At 31.7% G+C, this 21,003-nt stretch overlaps 2 protein-coding genes across 2 annotated transcripts in view; one reads left to right on the plus strand and one right to left on the minus strand.

Annotated features, from left to right (window-relative positions):
- LOC139492903 (uncharacterized) overlaps positions 1 to 2,183 on the plus strand; it is a 3,696-nt gene extending 1,513 nt beyond the window's left edge. The window contains exon 2 of the mRNA XM_071281055.1: positions 508 to 2,183. Coding sequence (XP_071137156.1) covers positions 508 to 1,717 — 1,210 coding nt within the window. The 3' untranslated portion in view covers positions 1,718 to 2,183. The remainder of the gene's footprint in view (positions 1 to 507) is intronic.
- Positions 2,184 to 2,544: 361 nt separating this feature from the next.
- LOC139491689 (uncharacterized) lies at positions 2,545 to 5,183 on the minus strand. Its single transcript, XM_071279499.1, has 2 exons — positions 4,870 to 5,183; positions 2,545 to 4,285 (listed from the first exon to the last, which is right to left on the minus strand). The coding sequence occupies exons 1-2, from the start codon at positions 5,125 to 5,127 to the stop codon at positions 3,029 to 3,031; spliced, it is 1,515 nt and encodes a 504-aa protein (XP_071135600.1). The 5' UTR covers positions 5,128 to 5,183; the 3' UTR covers positions 2,545 to 3,028.
- Between the last annotated feature and the right edge of the window lie 15,820 nt (positions 5,184 to 21,003).

The raw sequence follows: 21,003 nt of genomic DNA on the forward strand, positions 1-21,003 counted from the left end.
TACAGTTACTATTGCATATTTACACATATTCATTAAAAAAAAATATGCACATAATAAATGACTATTTTTTTTTAATCTCATTTATATCAAATAATCATATTCAATTTCATTGTCACTGTATATGTTATTTCCTGTTATCAGCTGGTAATGAGACCAAGCTGTGCAGGCAGACTACATTTTGTACCTGTAAAATTGCATGTTTTCCTGTAATAAATAAATATACTGGACCAATTAAGATTAACTTGTAGGTGTCATGTTGTAAATTAAATTAAATCATTTCAAAGTTAAATATTTAAAGCAACATGAAATGATTACATGTACTTACTAATCATTAATTAGAGCATGGAAATAATATAACAACCATTTTTATAATGTAGAAGCAAGTTTATTTTTATTATCTTAATGTACATTTCCTATCTATTTCTAATCTAGTTCCAATAAATTAATGTTTATATTGTTACTAATGTTTTATTTTGAAGTGTTTCAACAATTGTTTTGTTTTTATAGTTATTTGACTACAAGTATTGATATAGAAGTTTTTTGCAGGGCTGGAGAATCCTGTAGTCACATAGCAGCTCTTCTATATGGCATAGCAGACATAACACAACAAAAATATTCTGGCAAGATTGCACCAACCTCAAAGGCTTGTGAATGGATAAAGCCACGCAACAGAAACCTGTCTCCAAAAAAATCTCAAGAAATGGTATTCAATAAATTTAAGTCTCCAGATAGAAAAGTTTCCCTTTACAGTGTAAATGCATCGTTCTCGAAAGATCTGTCAACTCCAGCAATTCTGAGCTTTAAGGAAAGACTTATGAATGTAAACCCTGATGCTGGCTGGTTAATGAACTTTCCACAAATATCAGATTCATGTGAGAATAATACAAGTGTATCAACATTGCCAAAACTTCATAACATTAACTTTTCATACATGGATACAGTTGATATTACTAGTATTGAGTGTGTTCAACATTTTTTATCCTATTTTGATAGTTTGAAAATAACAAAGGATGATTGTAGTAAAATTGAAGTAGCTACAAGAGAGCAACACAAAAACCCTTTATGGAAACATGTACGCAGAGGGCGTCTAACGGCTTCAAAGTTTGGCAATATTGTCAGGAGAAAGGTTGACACTGAACCTGACAACCTCATAAAGTATCTTTTAGATTACACACCAAGTTTCACAAATGCAGCAATCAGCTGGGGCAAAGATCATGAGCAAATAGCTATTGATAGCTACCTCATTCGTGTAAGGGAGAGTCATCCACCACTCACAGCTACAAAAAATGGTGTCATTATAAATGAGAATTTGCCACATTTGGGTGCTACTCCTGATGGATTAGTCTATTGTCCACATTGTAATCCATATCATGGTGTGATTGAGGTTAAATGTCCTTATGCCCTAAGAGACATGCATCCGTTGGAAGCGGCAAGGCAGAGCAATTTTTGTTGTGAACTGGATAATTTTGGGCGTTTAAGACTTAAACGTAGTCATTCTTATTATTATCAAGTTCAGGGACAATTAGCTATAACTAAACGTGCATGGTGTCACTTTGTTGTTTGGACCAATAAAGGAATGGAGTTTGAAAGAATATGCTATGACAAAGAACTTTGGGAAAACATCATGTTACCTAAGTTAAATGCATTTTTCTGTAGTGCCATTGTACCAGAACTATTTACAAGCCGTGTAAAACGAAGGCTGAAATTGTACAATTAACTCTCCGACTAATTCCTTAAATGTGCAACAATGTTTTCGAACAAAAGATAATTTATTGTTTTAAAATTTCATAATGTTACTTAAACACCAGAATAAGAGACATGTACAACCTACATACATGTACCTGATTATATTTATATATTCTAGCCAAAAATAATCATGGCAGTTGTGAGTACACGCATTAAACATGTTAAAATTTAATTTTAGTTATCTTTCTCTTATAGTATTTCTGAAATGCACACAAGAAAAGTCATATAAATTACTGTGGATTCATTCATTTTTAATTTATTGTGGTATACAACTTTTTTTCAATTTGTAGAGGGAAAATCATGGACGTCACTTGATCAAATAAAAATGAAAAAGTCTGAGAATGGGTAAACCTGAAAGACTGTCATGTCAGAAATTTATTCTGGAATGAACACCAAAAATCTGAACCCTACAATATAATTTGCAATTAAAGGTTCAAATTATCCTACATTAAAACAAGATGTTCACCATGGTGTGCTTCAACATGTTCAAATATTAAAAAAGCTATACAATTTTGTGAAGTTAGTACAGTGACTGATATTAGATATCAGGATGTCATGATTGCTGTTCTGTGTCAGAGATGTATAAACCACAAATCATTTTATTTATACAGGTTAATGCATGGTTTGGCTAAATATGTTCTGGATATGATGGTATATGGGTTTTGCTCATTATTGAAGTTCTCAAGGCAAACTACATGTCATTGGTTTTCTGGTGAATACTTTTCTCATTTGCAATCACAACACATCTCCTAGTATTATAAAATCAACATACTATGAATGATCAATCAATGCTGAAAAATGTTTATTTGTATCATGTTGATATTAATTTATTCCTTGTATATCATGCTAATAATACATATATGTAAACAGTATCTACAAGTAAACATTTCTTAAAATCATAGAACTAGATAAATTAAATGTACTTTATACATGTATATATAAATGCAAAATCAATAGATACATGTACAATTTAAGAGAATTTCATCCATATTTTGAAGTTGGTTGTGTATTTACAAAGAAATATTCATCAACATTTTAATTATTAACCAAAACATGCAAAAAATAGGCCTTTTATTTACTGAAAGTAGCTCCCTTTTCACAAATTAATATGCATATCAAAATAGAAGGTAGAACATCCAAAGTTTCATTTGGGGTCATAAATAAACATTTGTATATATGTACTTATTTTTGGAGTTTTTGTGTATTTGAAAATTGTTTACTGACAGAAGGACAAAGTGAAAACAGTCATGTGACAAGTATTTACAAGTAAAACAATTATAACTTATTGTTGAATAAGAGGTGGTAGCAAATTGCAAAGAGCACAAACAATAAATACAATCTTTGAAACTTTTTCTGACATGGAAATTGGCATTACTCCTTGTATTATACGGAAGTTTTTAATTCTTTCCATGGCACGCTCAACATGTATTCTAAGATTAGCTATCCTCCTCGTTTTTTCAACTTCATGTTTTGTCAATTTACCATTTTTTTTGGTTGGTGGTACTATGAGATAAATTCCTTTCGGAGTACACATATCAGATATAAGAAATCCTTTATCCCCCATTATTGCATCGCCTGGATCACACTTGTTAATAAGACCACTGGATTTTGTTATTTGTTTATCTGATATACTACCTGACCAAAGGTCAGACACATGAGTAATCACACCATTCGGGCTTATTCCTATTAAAACTTTCCATGTCATATGTGACTTGTAGTCAGAGTACATTCTTCCTTTATTAGATAATGACTGTGGCGTTTCTGTGAATATTTCAGTACAATCTATAATTACACGACAATTTGGATACCTCCTTTTAAAACTGTCAGGCATATTACATTTGACAGTTTCTCTATCAGGCCAGGCAACAAGAAAATGTAAATGTTCATACATTAAATCAATCCATTTGTTAAATATTTTACTACAAGTAGAAACAGAAATATTAAAACGACGTGCCAAGTCCTGAGTAAGTAAACCCAGACGCAACCGCATTAGAACCATAAATAATTCATCCACACCTCTAAGTTTTTGAGGTCTGCCTCCAGTCTCTGGCTCAACAATTTTTATATTTGACATAATATGTTCATACAATAAATAAAATGTCGGCTTATTAGGTAAACCTGTATAAAATGTAACTTCCTCACTACTGATATCGTCAATAGTTAAAAATGGTAGTGTGGCATTTACTTCAGCATCTGTGATAGGGTATACAGTATAAGGTTGGTTTTCTTTTTCTGTTGTTAAAGTATCAGTCTGTGAACTAAAGTCATTTAACGTTCCAGTACATGTTTTTCCGCATTGTGTTTCCTGATTAAATTTAGAGCTGATATGTGATGGATCAATATAACCACAGTAATCGTTCAATCTAACAGAAGTATTAATAGTAGAAGGACTGTCAACAGTGAAAAAATGTTTACTTGGATCATCAGCTATGCCATTATTTGCCTCTTCATTTCCATCACAAATGATATCACGATCTGTTTCATCTTCAGTACTAGTACAATCATTGTTTTCCTCAAATTCTTTAAAAGATGAATCAAACTGAAAAAAGGAGGGCAAAATCAAATACATGTATGGGAAGCAAAATTCTGCTAATTTACATAACTTTTAAGGATTAAATACACACACATATATATATATATATATAAAGTCATGGAATACATATATACAAAAATATGCTTCAGGATGCATAAGTGTCAATATTAATTATTGTACTGGGTGTACATGTAGGCACTAAAAAAGAGAACCATATGATACATGTGCTTTTCTTATGCTTTCAATTGGGTCGGTGTATGCTATACCGGCTAATAAAAGATGGAGATAAAATTCCCAGGGCAAACGATGATTGAAGTCATGTAAATGAAATAACACTTTTTAATTTTGGTACATAGACACCTTTATGGCTTTAAGCATCTGATATTGCCATAGAAATCATATATACACGAAATTATAATAAATTACACCAGTATTGTAACGAAAACTTTTTAATTAATTTCTTAAAAACACTAAAACAAATGATTTATAGACATGTGTATGGTGAACGTCCGACATCTTTTTAAATCAAAATATTTTAAATAGACAATTAGAACTTTTTACATTGTTTAGAAATCACAGCAAATACTTACGTTTGTGGTCTTAAATATCTTGTGATCAAATATTGAAGGCAATGGGTGATCTTTTGTTGGACCTCTCTTCGTTATGAAATGCTCTGAACAAAGCCTTGAACAACTTGTTGGCTTCCATTGTTTGCGACTGACACGGCATTGCCATATAGATTTGTGTCTTCTATTTACAGGAAACCTATGTAAAGTCACAGTATTGTCATTTACGCTTTTGCCACTATAGTTATGGCAATTTGTTGCACAACAGTATAGTTTTCCCATGACTATATCTCGCTATAAACTGACTTTATCCACCGTTCAACCAGTTACGTTTCAGTTTGCCGGTTACCTACCGGAAGGACTTTTACCACTATCTCCTTTCACAGGAGAGTTCCAAATTTCAGGGAAGATAACCTAGTTATCGGAAAGGGCTATACTTTGTGTATAATGTATTAAGGGGAGATAATGAATCAAATGAAATTATAGGTAAAAAAAAAATTGTTTTATACTGTCAGGTTTGAGGTAACGGTAGGTTATACTTTGTGTATAAAGTATTAAGGGGATATAATCAATCCAAATGACTTCATAGGGGGGTGAACAATAAAGATTTGTTTTATACTGTCAGGTTTGAGGTAATGGTAGGTTATACTTTGTGTATAATGTATTAAGGGGAGATAATCCATCCAAATGACTTCATAGGGGGTGAACAATAAAGATTTGTTTACTGTCAGGTTTGAGGTAATGGTAGGTTTTACTTTGTGTATAATGTATTAAGGAGATAATCAATCCAAATAGGTGGTGAACAATAAAAATAAAATTATACTGTCATGTTTAAGGTAACGGTAGGTTATACTTTGTGTATAATGTATTAAGGAGAGATAATGAATCAAATGACATTATAGGTAGTAAAAAAAAAATTGTTTTATACTGTCAGTCAGGTTTGAGGTAACGGTAAGTTATACTTTGTGTATAATGTATTAAGGGGAGATAATCAATCCAAATGACTTCATAGGGGGGTGAACAATAAAGATTTGTTTTATACTGTCAGGTTTGAGGTAATGGTAGGTTATACTTTGTGTATAATGTATTAAGGGGAGATAATCAATCCAAATGACTTCATAGGGGGGTGAACAATAAAGATTTGTTTTATACTGTCAGGTTTGAGGTAACAGTAGGTTATACTTTGTGTATAATGTATTAAGGGGAGATAATCAATCCAAATAGGTGGTGAACAATAAAAATAAAATTATACTGTCGTGTTTAAGGTAACGGTAGGTTATACTTTGTGTATAATGTATTAAGGGGAGATAATGAATCAAATGAAATTATAGGTAAAAAAAAAATTGTTTTATACTGTCAGGTTTGAGGTAACGGTAGGTTATACTTTGTGTATAAAGTATTAAGGGGATATAATCAATCCAAATGACTTCATAGGGGGGTGAACAATAAAGATTTGTTTTATACTGTCAGGTTTGAGGTAATGGTAGGTTATACTTTGTGTATAATGTATTAAGCGGAGATAATCCATCCAAATGACTTCATAGGGGGTGAACAATAAAGATTTGTTTACTGTCAGGTTTGAGGTAATGGTAGGTTTTACTTTGTGTATAATGTATTAAGGAGATAATCAATCCAAATAGGTGGTGAACAATAAAAATAAAATTATACTGTCATGTTTAAGGTAACGGTAGGTTATACTTTGTGTATAATGTATTAAGGAGAGATAATGAATCAAATGACATTATAGGTAGTAAAAAAAAAATTGTTTTATACTGTCAGTCAGGTTTGAGGTAACGGTAAGTTATACTTTGTGTATAATGTATTAAGGGGAGATAATCAATCCAAATGACTTCATAGGGGGGTGAACAATAAAGATTTGTTTTATACTGTCAGGTTTGAGGTAATGGTAGGTTATACTTTGTGTATAATGTATTTAGGGGAGATAATCAATCCAAATGACTTCATAGGGGGGTGAACAATAAAGATTTGTTTTATACTGTCAGGTTTGAGGTAATGGTAGGTTATACTTTGTGTATAATGTATTAAGGGGAGATAATCAATCCAAATGACTTCATAGGGGGTGAACACAAAAATTGTTTTATACTGTCAGGTTTGAGGTAACGGTAGGTTATACTTTGTGTATAATGTATTTAGGGGAGATAATCAATCCAAATGACTTCATAGGGGGTGAACACGAAAATTGTTTTTACTGTCAGGTTTGAGGTAACGGTAGGTTATACTTTGTGTATAATGTATTAAGGGGAGATAATCAATCCAAATGACTTCATAGGGGGGTGAACAATAAAGATTTGTTTTATACTGTCAGGTTTGAGGTAATGGTAGGTTATACTTTGTGTATAATGTATTAAGGGGAGATAATCAATCCAAATGACTTCATAGGTGGTGAACAATAAAAATAAAATTAAACTGTCATGTTTAAGGTAACGGTAGGTTATACTTTGTGTATAATGTATTAAGGGGAGATAATGAATCAAATGACATTATAGGTAGTCAACAAAAAAATTGTTTTATACTGTCAGGTTTGAGGTAACAGTAGGTTATACTTTATACATAGGTGGTGAACAATAAAAATAAAATTATACCGTCATGTTTAAGGTAACGGTAGGTTATACTTTGTGTATAATGTATTAAGGGGAGATAATGAATCAAATGACATTATAGGTAGTCAACAAAAAAAATGTTTTATACTGTCAGGTTTGAGGTAATGGTAGGTTATACTTTGTGTATAATGTATTAAGGGGAGGTAATCAATCCAAATGACTTCAAAGGGGGGTGAACAATAAAGATTTGTTTTATACTGTCAGGTTTGAGGTAATGGTAGGTTATACTTTGTGTATAATGTATTAAGGGGAGATAATCAATCCAAATAGGTGGTGAACAATAAAAATAAAATTATACTGTCATGTTTAAGGTAACGGTAGGTTATACTTTGTATAATGTATTTATGGGAGATAATCAATCCAAATGACTTCATAGGGGGTGAACACAAAAATTGTTTTATACTGTCAGGTTTGAGGTAACGGTAGGTTATACTTTGTGTATAATGTATTAAGGGGAGATAATCAATCAAAATGACTTTATAGGGGGGTGAAAAATAAAGATTTGTTTTATACTGTCAGGTTTGAGGTAATGGTAGGTTATACTTTGTGTATAATGTATTAAGGGGAGATAATCAATCCAAATAGGTGGTGAACAATAAAAATAAAATTATACTGTCATGTTTAAGGTAACGGTAGGTTATACTTTGTATAATGTATTTATGGGAGATAATCAATCCAAATGACTTCATAGGGGGTGAACACAAAAATTGTTTTATACTGTCAGGTTTGAGGTAACGGTAGATTATACTTTGTGTATAATGTATTAAGGGGAGATAATCAATCCAAATGACTTCATAGGGAGGTGAACAATAAAGATTTGTTTTATACTGTCAGGTTTGAGGTAATGGTAGGTTATACTTTGTGTATAATGTATTAAGGGGAGATAATCAATCCAAATGACTTCATAGGGGGGTGGACAATAAAGATTTGTTTTATACTGTCAGGTTTGAGGTAATGGTAGGTTATACTTTGTGTATAATGTATTCAGGGGAGATAATCAATCCAAATAGGTGGTGAACAATAAAAATAAAATTATACTGTCATGTTTAAGGTAACGGTAGGTTATACTTTGTGTATAATGTATTAAGGGTAAATAATGAATCAAATGAAATTATAGGTAGTAAAAAAAGAAATTGTTTTATACTGTCATGTTTAAGGTAATGGTAGGTTATACTTTGTGTATAATGTATTAAGGGGAGATAATGAATCAAATGACATTATAGGTAGTCAACAAAAAAAGTGTTTTATACTGTCAGGTTTGAGGTAACGGTAGGTTATACTTTGTGTATAATGTATTTAGGGGAGATAATCAATCCAAATGACTTCATAGGGGGTGAACACAAGTTTTATACTGTCAGGTTTGAGGTAATGGTAGGTTATACTTTGTGTATAATGTATTAAGGGGAGATAATCAATCCAAATAGGTGGTGAACAATAAAAATAAAATTATACTGTCATGTTTAAGGTTACGGTAGGTTATACTTTGTGTATAATGTATTAAGGGGAGATAATCAATCCAAATGACTTCATAGGGGGGTGAACAATAAAGATTTGTTTTTTACTGTCAGGTTTGAGGTAATGGTAGGTTATACTTTGTGTATAATGTATTTAGGGGGGATAATCAATCCAAATGACTTCATAGGGGGTGAACACAAAAATTGTTTTATACTGTCAGGTTTGAGGTAATGGCAGGTTATACTTTGTGTATAATGTATTAAGGGGAGATAATCAATCCAAATGACTTCATAGGGGGGTGAACAATAAAGATTTGTTTTATACTGTCAGGTTTGAGGTAACAGTAGGTTATACTTTGTGTATAATGTATTAAGGGGAGATAATCAATCCAAATAGGTGGTGAACAATAAAAATAAAATTGTACTGTCGTGTTTAAGGTAACGGTAGGTTATACTTTGTGTATAATGTATTAAGGGGAGATAATGAATCAAATGAAATTATAGGTAGTCAAAAAAAAAATTGTTTTATACTGTCAGGTTTGAGGTAACGGTAGGTTATACTTTGTGTATAATGTATTAAGGGGATATAATCAATCCAAATGACTTCATAGGGGGGTGAACAATAAAGATTTGTTTTATACTGTCAGGTTTGAGGTAATGGTAGGTTATACTTTGTGTATAATGTATTAAGGGGAGATAATCCATCCAAATGACTTCATAGGGGGTGAACAATAAAGATTTGTTTACTGTCAGGTTTGAGGTAATGGTAGGTTTTACTTTGTGTATAATGTATTAAGGAGATAATCAATCCAAATAGGTGGTGAACAATAAAAATAAAATTATACTGTCATGTTTAAGGTAACGGTAGGTTATACTTTGTGTATAATGTATTAAGGAGAGATAATGAATCAAATGACATTATAGGTAGTAAAAAAAATTTTTTTTTTATACTGTCAGTCAGGTTTGAGGTAACAGTAGGTTATACTTTGTGTATAATGTATTAAGGGGAGATAATCAATCCAAATGACTTCATAGGGGGGTGAACAATAAAGATTTGTTTTATACTGTCAGGTTTGAGGTAATGGTAGGTTATACTTTGTGTATAATGTATTTAGGGGAGATAATCAATCCAAATGACTTCATAGGGGGGTGAACAATAAAGATTTGTTTTATACTGTCAGGTTTGAGGTAATGGTAGGTTATACTTTGTGTATAATGTATTAAGGGGAGATAATCAATCCAAATGACTTCATAGGGGGTGAACACAAAAATTGTTTTATACTGTCAGGTTTGAGGTAACGGTAGGTTATACTTTGTGTATAATGTATTTAGGGGAGATAATCAATCCAAATGACTTCATAGGGGGTGAACACGAAAATTGTTTTTACTGTCAGGTTTGAGGTAACGGTAGGTTATACTTTGTGTATAATGTATTAAGGGGAGATAATCAATCCAAATGACTTCATAGGGGGGTGAACAATAAAGATTTGTTTTATACTGTCAGGTTTGAGGTAATGGTAGGTTATACTTTGTGTATAATGTATTAAGGGGAGATAATCAATCCAAATGACTTCATAGGTGGTGAACAATAAAAATAAAATTAAACTGTCATGTTTAAGGTAACGGTAGGTTATACTTTGTGTATAATGTATTAAGGGGAGATAATGAATCAAATGACATTATAGGTAGTCAACAAAAAAATTGTTTTATACTGTCAGGTTTGAGGTAACTGTAGGTTATACTTTATACATAGGTGGTGAACAATAAAAATAAAATTATACTGTCATGTTTAAGGTAACGGTAGGTTATACTTTGTGTATAATGTATTAAGGGGAGATAATGAATCAGATGACATTATAGGTAGTCAACAAAAAAATTGTTTTATACTGTCAGGTTTGAGGTAATGGCAGGTTATACTTTGTGTATAATGTATTAAGGGGAGATAATCAATCCAAATGACTTCATAGGGGGGTGAACAATAAAGATTTGTTTTATACTGTCAGGTTTGAGGTAACAGTAGGTTATACTTTGTGTATAATGTATTAAGGGGAGATAATCAATCCAAATAGGTGGTGAACAATAAAAATAAAATTGTACTGTCGTGTTTAAGGTAACGGTAGGTTATACTTTGTGTATAATGTATTAAGGGGAGATAATGAATCAAATGAAATTATAGGTAGTCAAAAAAAAAATTGTTTTATACTGTCAGGTTGGAGGTAACGGTAGGTTATACTTTGTGTATAATGTATTAAGGGGATATAATCAATCCAAATGACTTCATAGGGGGGTGAACAATAAAGATTTGTTTTATACTGTCAGGTTTGAGGTAATGGTAGGTTATACTTTGTGTATAATGTATTAAGGGGAGATAATCCATCCAAATGACTTCATAGGGGGTGAACAATAAAGATTTGTTTACTGTCGGGTTTGAGGTAATGGTAGGTTTTACTTTGTGTATAATGTATTAAGGAGATAATCAATCCAAATAGGTGGTGAACAATAAAAATAAAATTATACTGTCATGTTTAAGGTAACGGTAGGTTATACTTTGTGTATAATGTATTAAGGAGAGATAATGAATCAAATGACATTATAGGTAGTAAAAAAAAAATTTTTTTTATACTGTCAGTCAGGTTTGAGGTAACGGTAGGTTATACTTTGTGTATAATGTATTAAGGGGAGATAATCAATCCAAATGACTTCATAGGGGGGTGAACAATAAAGATTTGTTTTATACTGTCAGGTTTGAGGTAATGGTAGGTTATACTTTGTGTATAATGTATTTAGGGGAGATAATCAATCCAAATGACTTCATAGGGGGGTGAACAATAAAGATTAGTTTTATACTGTCAGGTTTGAAGTAATGGTAGGTTATACTTTGTGTATAATGTATTAAGGGGAGATAATCAATCCAAATGACTTCATAGGGGGTGAACACAAAAATTGTTTTATACTGTCAGGTTTGAGGTAACGGTAGGTTATACTTTGTGTATAATGTATTTAGGGGAGATAATCAATCCAAATGACTTCATAGGGGGTGAACACGAAAATTGTTTTTACTGTCAGGTTTGAGGTAACGGTAGGTTATACTTTGTGTATAATGTATTAAGGGGAGATAATTAATCCAAATGACTTCATAGGGGGGTGAACAATAAAGATTTGTTTTATACTGTCAGGTTTGAGGTAATGGTAGGTTATACTTTGTGTATAATGTATTAAGGGGAGATAATCAATCCAAATGACTTCATAGGTGGTGAACAATAAAAATAAAATTAAACTGTCATGTTTAAGGTAACGGTAGGTTATACTTTGTGTATAATGTATTAAGGGGAGATAATGAATCAAATGACATTATAGGTAGTCAACAAAAAAATTGTTTTATACTGTCAGGTTTGAGGTAACTGTAGGTTATACTTTATACATAGGTGGTGAACAATAAAAATAAAATTATACTGTCATGTTTAAGGTAACGGTAGGTTATACTTTGTGTATAATGTATTAAGGGGAGATAATGAATCAGATGACATTATAGGTAGTCAACAAAAAAATTGTTTTATACTGTCAGGTTTGAGGTAACGGAAGGTTATACTTTGTGCATAATGTATTAAGGGGAGATAATCAATCCAATTGACTTCATTGTTGGTGCACAATAAAAATAAAATTATACTGTCCTGTTTAAGGTAACGGTAGGCTATACTTTGTGCATAATGTATTAAGGGGAGATAATCAATTCAAATGACTTCATAGGGGGTGAACACAAAAATTGTTTTATACTGTCAGGTTTGAGGTAACGGTAGGTTAGCCTTTGTGTATAATGTATTAAGGGGAGATAATCAATCCAAATGACTTCATAGGGGGGTGAACAATAAAGATTTGTTTTATACTGTCAGGTTTGAGGTAATGGTAGGTTATACTTTGTGTATAATGTATTAAGGGGAGATAATCAATCCAAATGACTTCATAGGGGGTGAACACAAAAATTGTTTTATACTGTCAGGTTTGAGGTTACGGTAGGTTGTACTTTGTGTATAATGTATTAAGGGGAGTTAATCAATCCAAATGACTTCATAGGGGGGTGCACAATAAAGATTTGTTTTATACTGTCAGGTTTGAGGTAATGGTAGGTTATACTTCATGTATAATGTATTAAGGGGAGATAATCAATCCAAATGACTTCATAGTTGGTGAACAATAAAAATAAAATTATACTGTCATGTTTAAGGTAACGGTAGGTAATACTTTGTGTATAATGTATTTAGGGGAGATAATCAATCCAAATGACTTCATAGGGGGTGAACACAAAAATTGTTTTATACTGTCAGGTTTGAGGTAATGGTAGGTTATACTTTGTGTTTAATGTATTAAGGGGAGATAATCAATACAAATGACTTCATAGGCGGATGAACAATAAAGATTTGTTTTATACTGTCAGGTTTGAGGTAATGGTAGGTTATACTTTGTGTATAATGTATTAAGGGGAGATAATCAATCCAAATAGGTGGTGAACAATAAAAATAAAATGATACTGTCATGTTTAAGTTATGGTAGGTTATACTTTGTGTATAATGTATTCAGGGGAGATAATGAATCAAATGACATTATAGGTAGTCAACACAAAAATTGTTTTATACTGTCAGGTTTGAGGTAACAGTAGGTTATACTTTGTGTATAATGTATTAAGGGGAGATAATCAATCCAAATGACTTCATAGGTGGTGAACAATAAAAATAAAATTATACTGTCATGTTTAAGGTAATGGTAGGTTATACTTTGTGTATAATGTATTCAGGGGAGATAATGAATCAAATGACATTATAGGTAGTCAACAAAAAAATTGTTTTATACTGTCAGGTTTGAGGTAACGGTAGGTAATACTTTGTGTATAATGTATTAAGGGGAGATAATCAATCCAAATGACTTCATAGGGGGTTGAAAAATAAAAAATTGTTTTATACTGTCAGGTTTGAGGTAATGGTAGGTTATACTTTGTGTATAATGTATTAAGGGGAGATAATCAATCCAAATGACATCATAGGTGGTGAACAATAAAAATAAAATTATACTGTCATGTTTAAGGTAACGGTAGGTTATACTTTGTGTATAATGTATTAAGGGGAGATGATGAATCAAATGACATTATAGGTAGTCAACAAAAAAATTGTTTTATACTTTCAGGTTTGAGGTAACGGTAGTTTATACTTTGTGTATAATGTATTAAGGGAGATAATCAATCCAAATGACTTCATATTGGATGAACAATAAAGATTTGTTTCATACTGTCAGGTTTGAGGTAACGGAAGTATATACTTTGTGTATAATGTATTAAGGGGAGATAATTAATCCAACTGACTTCATAGGTGGTGAACAATAAAGATTTGTTTTATACTGTCATGTTTGAGGTAACGGTAGGTTATACTTTGTGTATAATGTATTAAGGGGAGATAATCAATCCAAATGACTTCATAGGGGGGTGAACAATAAAGATTTGTTTTATACTGTCAGGTTTGAGTTAATGGTAGGTTATACTTTGTGTATAATGTATTAAGGGGAAATAATCAATCCAAATAGGTGGTGAACAATAAAAATAAAATTATACTGTCATGTTTAAGGTAACGGTAGGTTATACTTTGTGTATAATGTATTAAGGGGAGATAATGAATCAAATTACATTATAGGTAGTCAACAAAAAAATTGTTTTATACTGTCAGGTTTGAGGTAACGGTAGGTTATACTTTGTGCATAATGTATTAAGGGGAGATAATCAATCCCAATGACTTCATAGCGGGTGAACACAAAAATTGTTTTATACTGTCAGGTTTGAGGAAACGGTAGGTTATACTTTGTGTATAATGTATTAAGGGGAGATAATCAATCCAAATGACTTCATAGGGGGGTGAACAATAAAGATTTGTTTTATACTGTCGGGTTTGAGGTAATGGTAGGTTATACTTTGTGTATAATGTATTAAGGGGAGATAAGCAATCCAAATGACTTCATAGGTGGTGACCAATAAAAATAAAATTATACTGTCATGTTTAAGGTAACGGTAGGTTATACTTTGTGTATAATGTATTCAGGGGAGATAATGAATCAAATGACATTATAGGTAGTCAACAAAAAAATTGTTTTATACTGTCAGGTTTGAGGTAACTGTAGGTAATACTTTGTGTATAATGTATTAAGGGGAGATAATCAATCCAAATGACTTCATAGGGGGTGAACACAAAAATTGTTTTATACTGTCAGGTTTGAGGAAACGGTAGGTTATACTTTGTGTATAATGTATTAAGGGGAGATAATCAATCCAAATGACTTCATAGGGGGGTGAACAATAAAGATTTGTTTTATACTGTCGGGTTTGAGGTAATGGTAGGTTATACTTTGTGTATAATGTATTAAGGGGAGATAATCAATCCAAATGACTTCATAGGTGGTGACCAATAAAAATAAAATTATACTGTCATGTTTAAGGTAACGGTAGGTTATACTTTGTGTATAATGTATTCAGGGGAGATAATGAATCAAATGACATTATAGGTAGTCAACAAAAAAATTGTTTTATACTGTCAGGTTTGAGGTAACTGTAGGTAATACTTTGTGTATAATGTATTAAGGGGAGATAATCAATCCAAATGACTTCATAGTGGGTTGAACAATAAAGATTTGTTTTATACTGTCAGGTTTGAGGTAATGGTAGGTTATACTTTGTGTATAATGTATTAAGGGGAGATAATCAATCCAAATGACTTCATAGGGGGGTGAACAATAAAGATTTGTTTTATACTGTCATGTTTAAGGTAACGGTAGGTTATACTTTGTGTATAATGTATTAAGGGGAGATAATCAATCCAAATGACTACATAGGGGGGTGAACAATAAAGATTTGTTTTATACTGTCAGGTTTGAGGTAATGGTAGGTTATACTTTGTGTATAATGTATTAAGGGGAGATAATGAATCCAAATGACTACATAGGTGGTGAACAATAAAAATAAAATTATACTGTCATGTTTAAGGTAACGGTAGGTTATACTTTGTGTATAATGTATTAAGGGGAGATAATGAATCCAAATGACTTCATAGGTGGTGAACAATAAAAATAAAATTATACTGTCAGGTTTGAGGTAACGGTAGGTTATACTTTGTGTATAATGTATTAAGGGGAGATAATGAATCAAATGACATTATAGGTAGTCAACAAAAAAATTGTTTTATACTGTCAGGTTTGAGGTAATGGTAGGTTATACTTTGTGTATAATGTATTAAAGGGAGATAATCAATCCAAATTAATTCATAGGGGGTGAACACAAAAATTGTTTTATACTGTCAGGTTTGAGGTAACGGTAGGTTATACTTTGTGTATAATGTATTAAGGGGAGATAATCAATCCAAATGACTACATAGGGGGGTGAACATTCAACAATAAAGATTTGTTTTATACTGTCAGGTTTGAGGTAATGGTAGGTTATACTTTGTGTATAATGTATTAAGGGGAGATAATCAATCCAAATGACTTCATAGGGGGTGAACACAAAAATTGTTTTATACTGTCAGGTTTGAGGTAACGGTAGGTTGTACTTTGTGTATAATGTATTAAGGGGAGTTAATCAATCCAAATGACTTCATAGGGGGGTGAACAATAAAGATTTGTTTTATACTGTCAGGTTTGAGGTAATGGTAGGTTATACTTCATGTATAATGTATTAAGGGGAGATAATCAATCCAAATGACTTCATAGTTGGTGAACAATAAAAATAAAATTATACTGTCATGTTTAAGGTAACGGTAGGTTATACTTTGTGTATAATGTATTTAGGGGAGATAATCAATCCAAATGACTTCATAGGGGGTGAACACAAAAATTGTTTTATACTGTCAGGTTTGAGGTAACGGTAGGTTATACTTTGTGTTTAATGTATTAAGGGGAGATAATCAATACAAATGACTTCATAGGCGGGTGAACAATAAAGATTTGTTTTATACTGTCAGGTTTGAGGTAATGGTAGGTTATACTTTGTGTATAATGTATTAAGGGGAGATAATCAATCCAAATAGGTGGTGAACAATAAAAATAAAATTATACTGTCATGTTTAAGGTAACGGTAGGTTATACTTTGTGTATAATGTATTCAGGGGAGATAATGAATCAAATGACATTATAGGTAGTCAACAAAAAAATTGTTTTATACTGTCAGGTTTGAGGTAACGGTAGGTAATACTTTGTGTATAATGTATTAAGGGGAGATAATCAATCCAAATGACTTCATAGGGGGTTGAACAATAAAGATTTGTTTTATACTGTCAGGTTTGAGGTAATGGTAGGTTATACTTTGTGTATAATGTATTAAGGGGAGATAATCAATCCAAATGACATCATAGGTGGTGAACAATAAAAATAAAATTATACTGTCATGTTTAAGGTAACGGTAGGTTATACTTTGTGTATAATGTATTAAGGGGAGATGATGAATCAAATGACATTATAGGTAGTCAACAAAAAAATTGTTTTATACTGTCAGGTTTGAGGTAACGGTAGGTTTAACTTTGTGCATAATGTATTAAGGGGAGATAATCAATCCCAATGACTTCATAGGGGGTGAACACAAAAATTGTTTTATACTGTCAGGTTTGAAGAAACGGTAGGTTATACTTTGTGTATAATGTATTAAGGGTAGATAATCAATCCAAATGACTTCATAGGGGAGTGAACAATAAAGATTTGTTTTATACTGTCGGGTTTGAGGTAATGGTAGGTTATACTTTGTGTATAATGTATTAAGGGGAGATAAGCAATCCAAATGACTTCATAGGTGGTGACCAATAAAAATAAAATTATACTGTCATGTTTAAGGTAACGGTAGGTTATACTTTGTGTATAATGTATTCAGGGGAGATAATGAATCAAATGACATTATAGGTAGTCAACAAAAAAATTGTTTTATACTGTCAGGTTTGAGGTAACTGTAGGTTATACTTTGTGTATAATGTATTAAGGGGAGATAATCAATCCAAATGACTTCATAGGGGTTTGAACAATAAAGATTTGTTTTATACTGTCAGGTTTGAGGTAATGGTAGGTTATACTTTGTGTATAATGTATTAAGGGGAGATAATCAATCCAAATGACTTCATAGGGGGGTGAACAATAAAGATTTGTTTTATACTGTCAGGTTTGAGGTAATGGTAGGTTATTCTTTTTGTATAATGTATTAAGGGGAGATAATGAATCCAAATGACTTCATAGGTGGTGAACAATAAAAATAAAATTATACTGTCATGTTTAAGGTAACGGTAGGCTATACTTTGTGCATAATGTATTAAGGAGAGATAATCAATCCAAATGACTTCATAGGTGGTGAAGACAAAATTGTTTTATACTGTCAGGTTTGAGGTAACGGTAGGTTATACTTTGTGTATAATGTTTTAAGGGGAGATAATGAATCAAATGACATTATAGGTAGTCAACAAAATAATTGTTTTATACTGTCAGGTTTGAGGTATTGGTAGGTTATACTTTGTGTATAATGTATTAAGGGGAGATAATGAATCAAAATGACTTCATAGGTGGTGAACAATAAAAATAAAATTATACTGTCATGTTTAAGGTAACGGTAGGTTATACTTTGTGTATAATGTATTAAGGGGAGATAATGAATCAAATGACATTATAGGTAGTCAACAAAAAAATTGTTTTATACTGTCAGGTTTGAGGTAATGGTAGGTTATACTTTGTGTATAATATATTAAAGGGAGATAATCAATCCAAATTAATTCATAGGGGGTGAACACAAAAATTGTTTTATACTGTCAGGTTTGAGGTAACGGTAGGTTATACTTTGTGTATAATGTATTAAGGGGAGATAATCAATCCAAATGACTACATAGGGGGGTGAACATTCAACAATAAAGATTTGTTTTATACTGTCAGGTTTGAGGTAATGGTAGGTTATACTTTGTGTATAATGTATTAAGGGGAGATAATCAATCCAAATGACTTCATAGGGGGTGAACACAAAAATTGTTTTATACTGTCAGGGTTGAGGTAACGGTAGGTTGTACTTTGTGTATAATGTATTAAGGGGAGTTAATCAATCCAAATGACTTCATAGGGGGGTGAACAATAAAGATTTGTTTTATACTGTCAGGTTTGAGGTAATGGTAGGTTATACTTCATGTATAATGTATTAAGGGGAGATAATCAATCCAAATGACTTCATAGTTGGTGAACAATAAAAATAAAATTATACTGTCATGTTTAAGGTAACGGTAGGTTATACTTTGTGTATAATGTATTTAGGGGAGATAATCAATCCAAATGACTTCATAGGGGGTGAACACAAAAATTGTTTTATACTGTCAGGTTTGAGGTAACGGTAGGTTATACTTTGTGTTTAATGTATTAAGGGGAGATAATCAATACAAATGACTTCATAGGCGGGTGAACAATAAAGATTTGTTTCATACTGTCAGGTTTGAGGTAATGGTAGGTTATACTTTGTGTATAATGTATTAAGGGGAGATAATCAATCCAAATAGGTGGTGAACAATAAAAATAAAATTATACTGTCATGTTTAAGGTAACGGTAGGTTATACTTTGTGTATAATGTATTCAGGGGAGATAATGAATCAAATGACATTATAGGTAGTCAACAAAAAAATTGTTTTATACTGTCAGGTTTGAGGTAACGGTAGGTAATACTTTGTGTATAATGTATTAAGGGGAGATAATCAATCCAAATGACTTCATAGGGGGTTGAACAATAAAGATTTGTTTTATACTGTCAGGTTTGAGGTAATGGTAGGTTATACTTTGTGTATAATGTATTAAGGGGAGAAAATCAATCCAAATGACATCATAGGTGGTGAACAATAAAAATAAAATTATACTGTCATGTTTAAGGTAACGGTAGGTTATACTTTGTGTATAATGTATTAAGGGGAGATGATGAATCAAATGACATTATAGGTTGTCAACAAAAAAATTGTTTTATACTGTCAGGTTTGAGGTAACGGTAGGTTATACTTTGTGCATAATGTATTAAGGGGAGATAATCAATCCCAATGACTTCATAGGGGGTGAACACAAAAATTGTTTTATACTGTCAGGTTTGAGGAAACGGTAGGTTATACTTTGTGTATAATGTATTAAGGGGAGATAATCAATCCAAATGACTTCATAGGGGGGTGAACAATAAAGATTTGTTTTATACTGTCGGGTTTGAGGTAATGGTAGGTTATACTTTGTGTATAATGTATTAAGGGGAGATAAGCAATCCAAATGACTTCATTGGTGGTGACCAATAAAAATAAAATTATACTGTCATGTTTAAGGTAACGGTAGGTTATACTTTGTGTATAATGTATTCAGGGGAGATAATGAATCAAATGACATTATAGTTAGTCAACAAAAAAATTGTTTTATACTGTCAGGTTTGAGGTAGCTGTAGGTAATACTTTGTGTATAATGTATTAAGGGGAGATAATCAATCCAAATGACTTCATAGGGGGTTGAACAATAAAGATTTGTTTTATACTGTCAGGTTTGAGGTAATGGTAGGTTATACTTTGTGTATAATGTATTAAGGGGAGATAATCAATCCAAATGACTTCATAGGGGGGTGAACAATAAAGATTTGTTTTATACTGTCAGGTTTGAGGTAATGGTAGGTTATTCTTTTTTTATAATGTATTAAGGGGAGATAATGAATCCAAATGACTTCATAGGTGGTGAACAATAAAAATAAAATTATACTGTCATGTTTAAGGTAACGGTAGGCTATACTTTGTGCATAATGTATTAAGGAGAGATAATCAATCCAAATGACTTCATAGGTGGTGAAGACAAAATTGTTTTATACTGTCAGGTTTGAGGTAACGGTAGGTTATACTTTGTGTATAATGTATTAAGGGGAGATAATGAATCAAATGACATTATAGGTAGTCAACAAAATAATTGTTTTATACTGTCAGGTTTGAGGTATTGGTAGGTTATACTTTGTGTATAATGTATTAAGGGGAGATAATGAATCAAAATGACTTCATAGGTGGTGAACAATAAAAATAAAATTATACTGTCATGTTTA

Source organism: Mytilus edulis, chromosome 10 (genome assembly GCF_963676685.1).
Source record: "Mytilus edulis chromosome 10, xbMytEdul2.2, whole genome shotgun sequence".
NCBI lineage: Eukaryota > Metazoa > Mollusca > Bivalvia > Mytilida > Mytilidae > Mytilus > Mytilus edulis.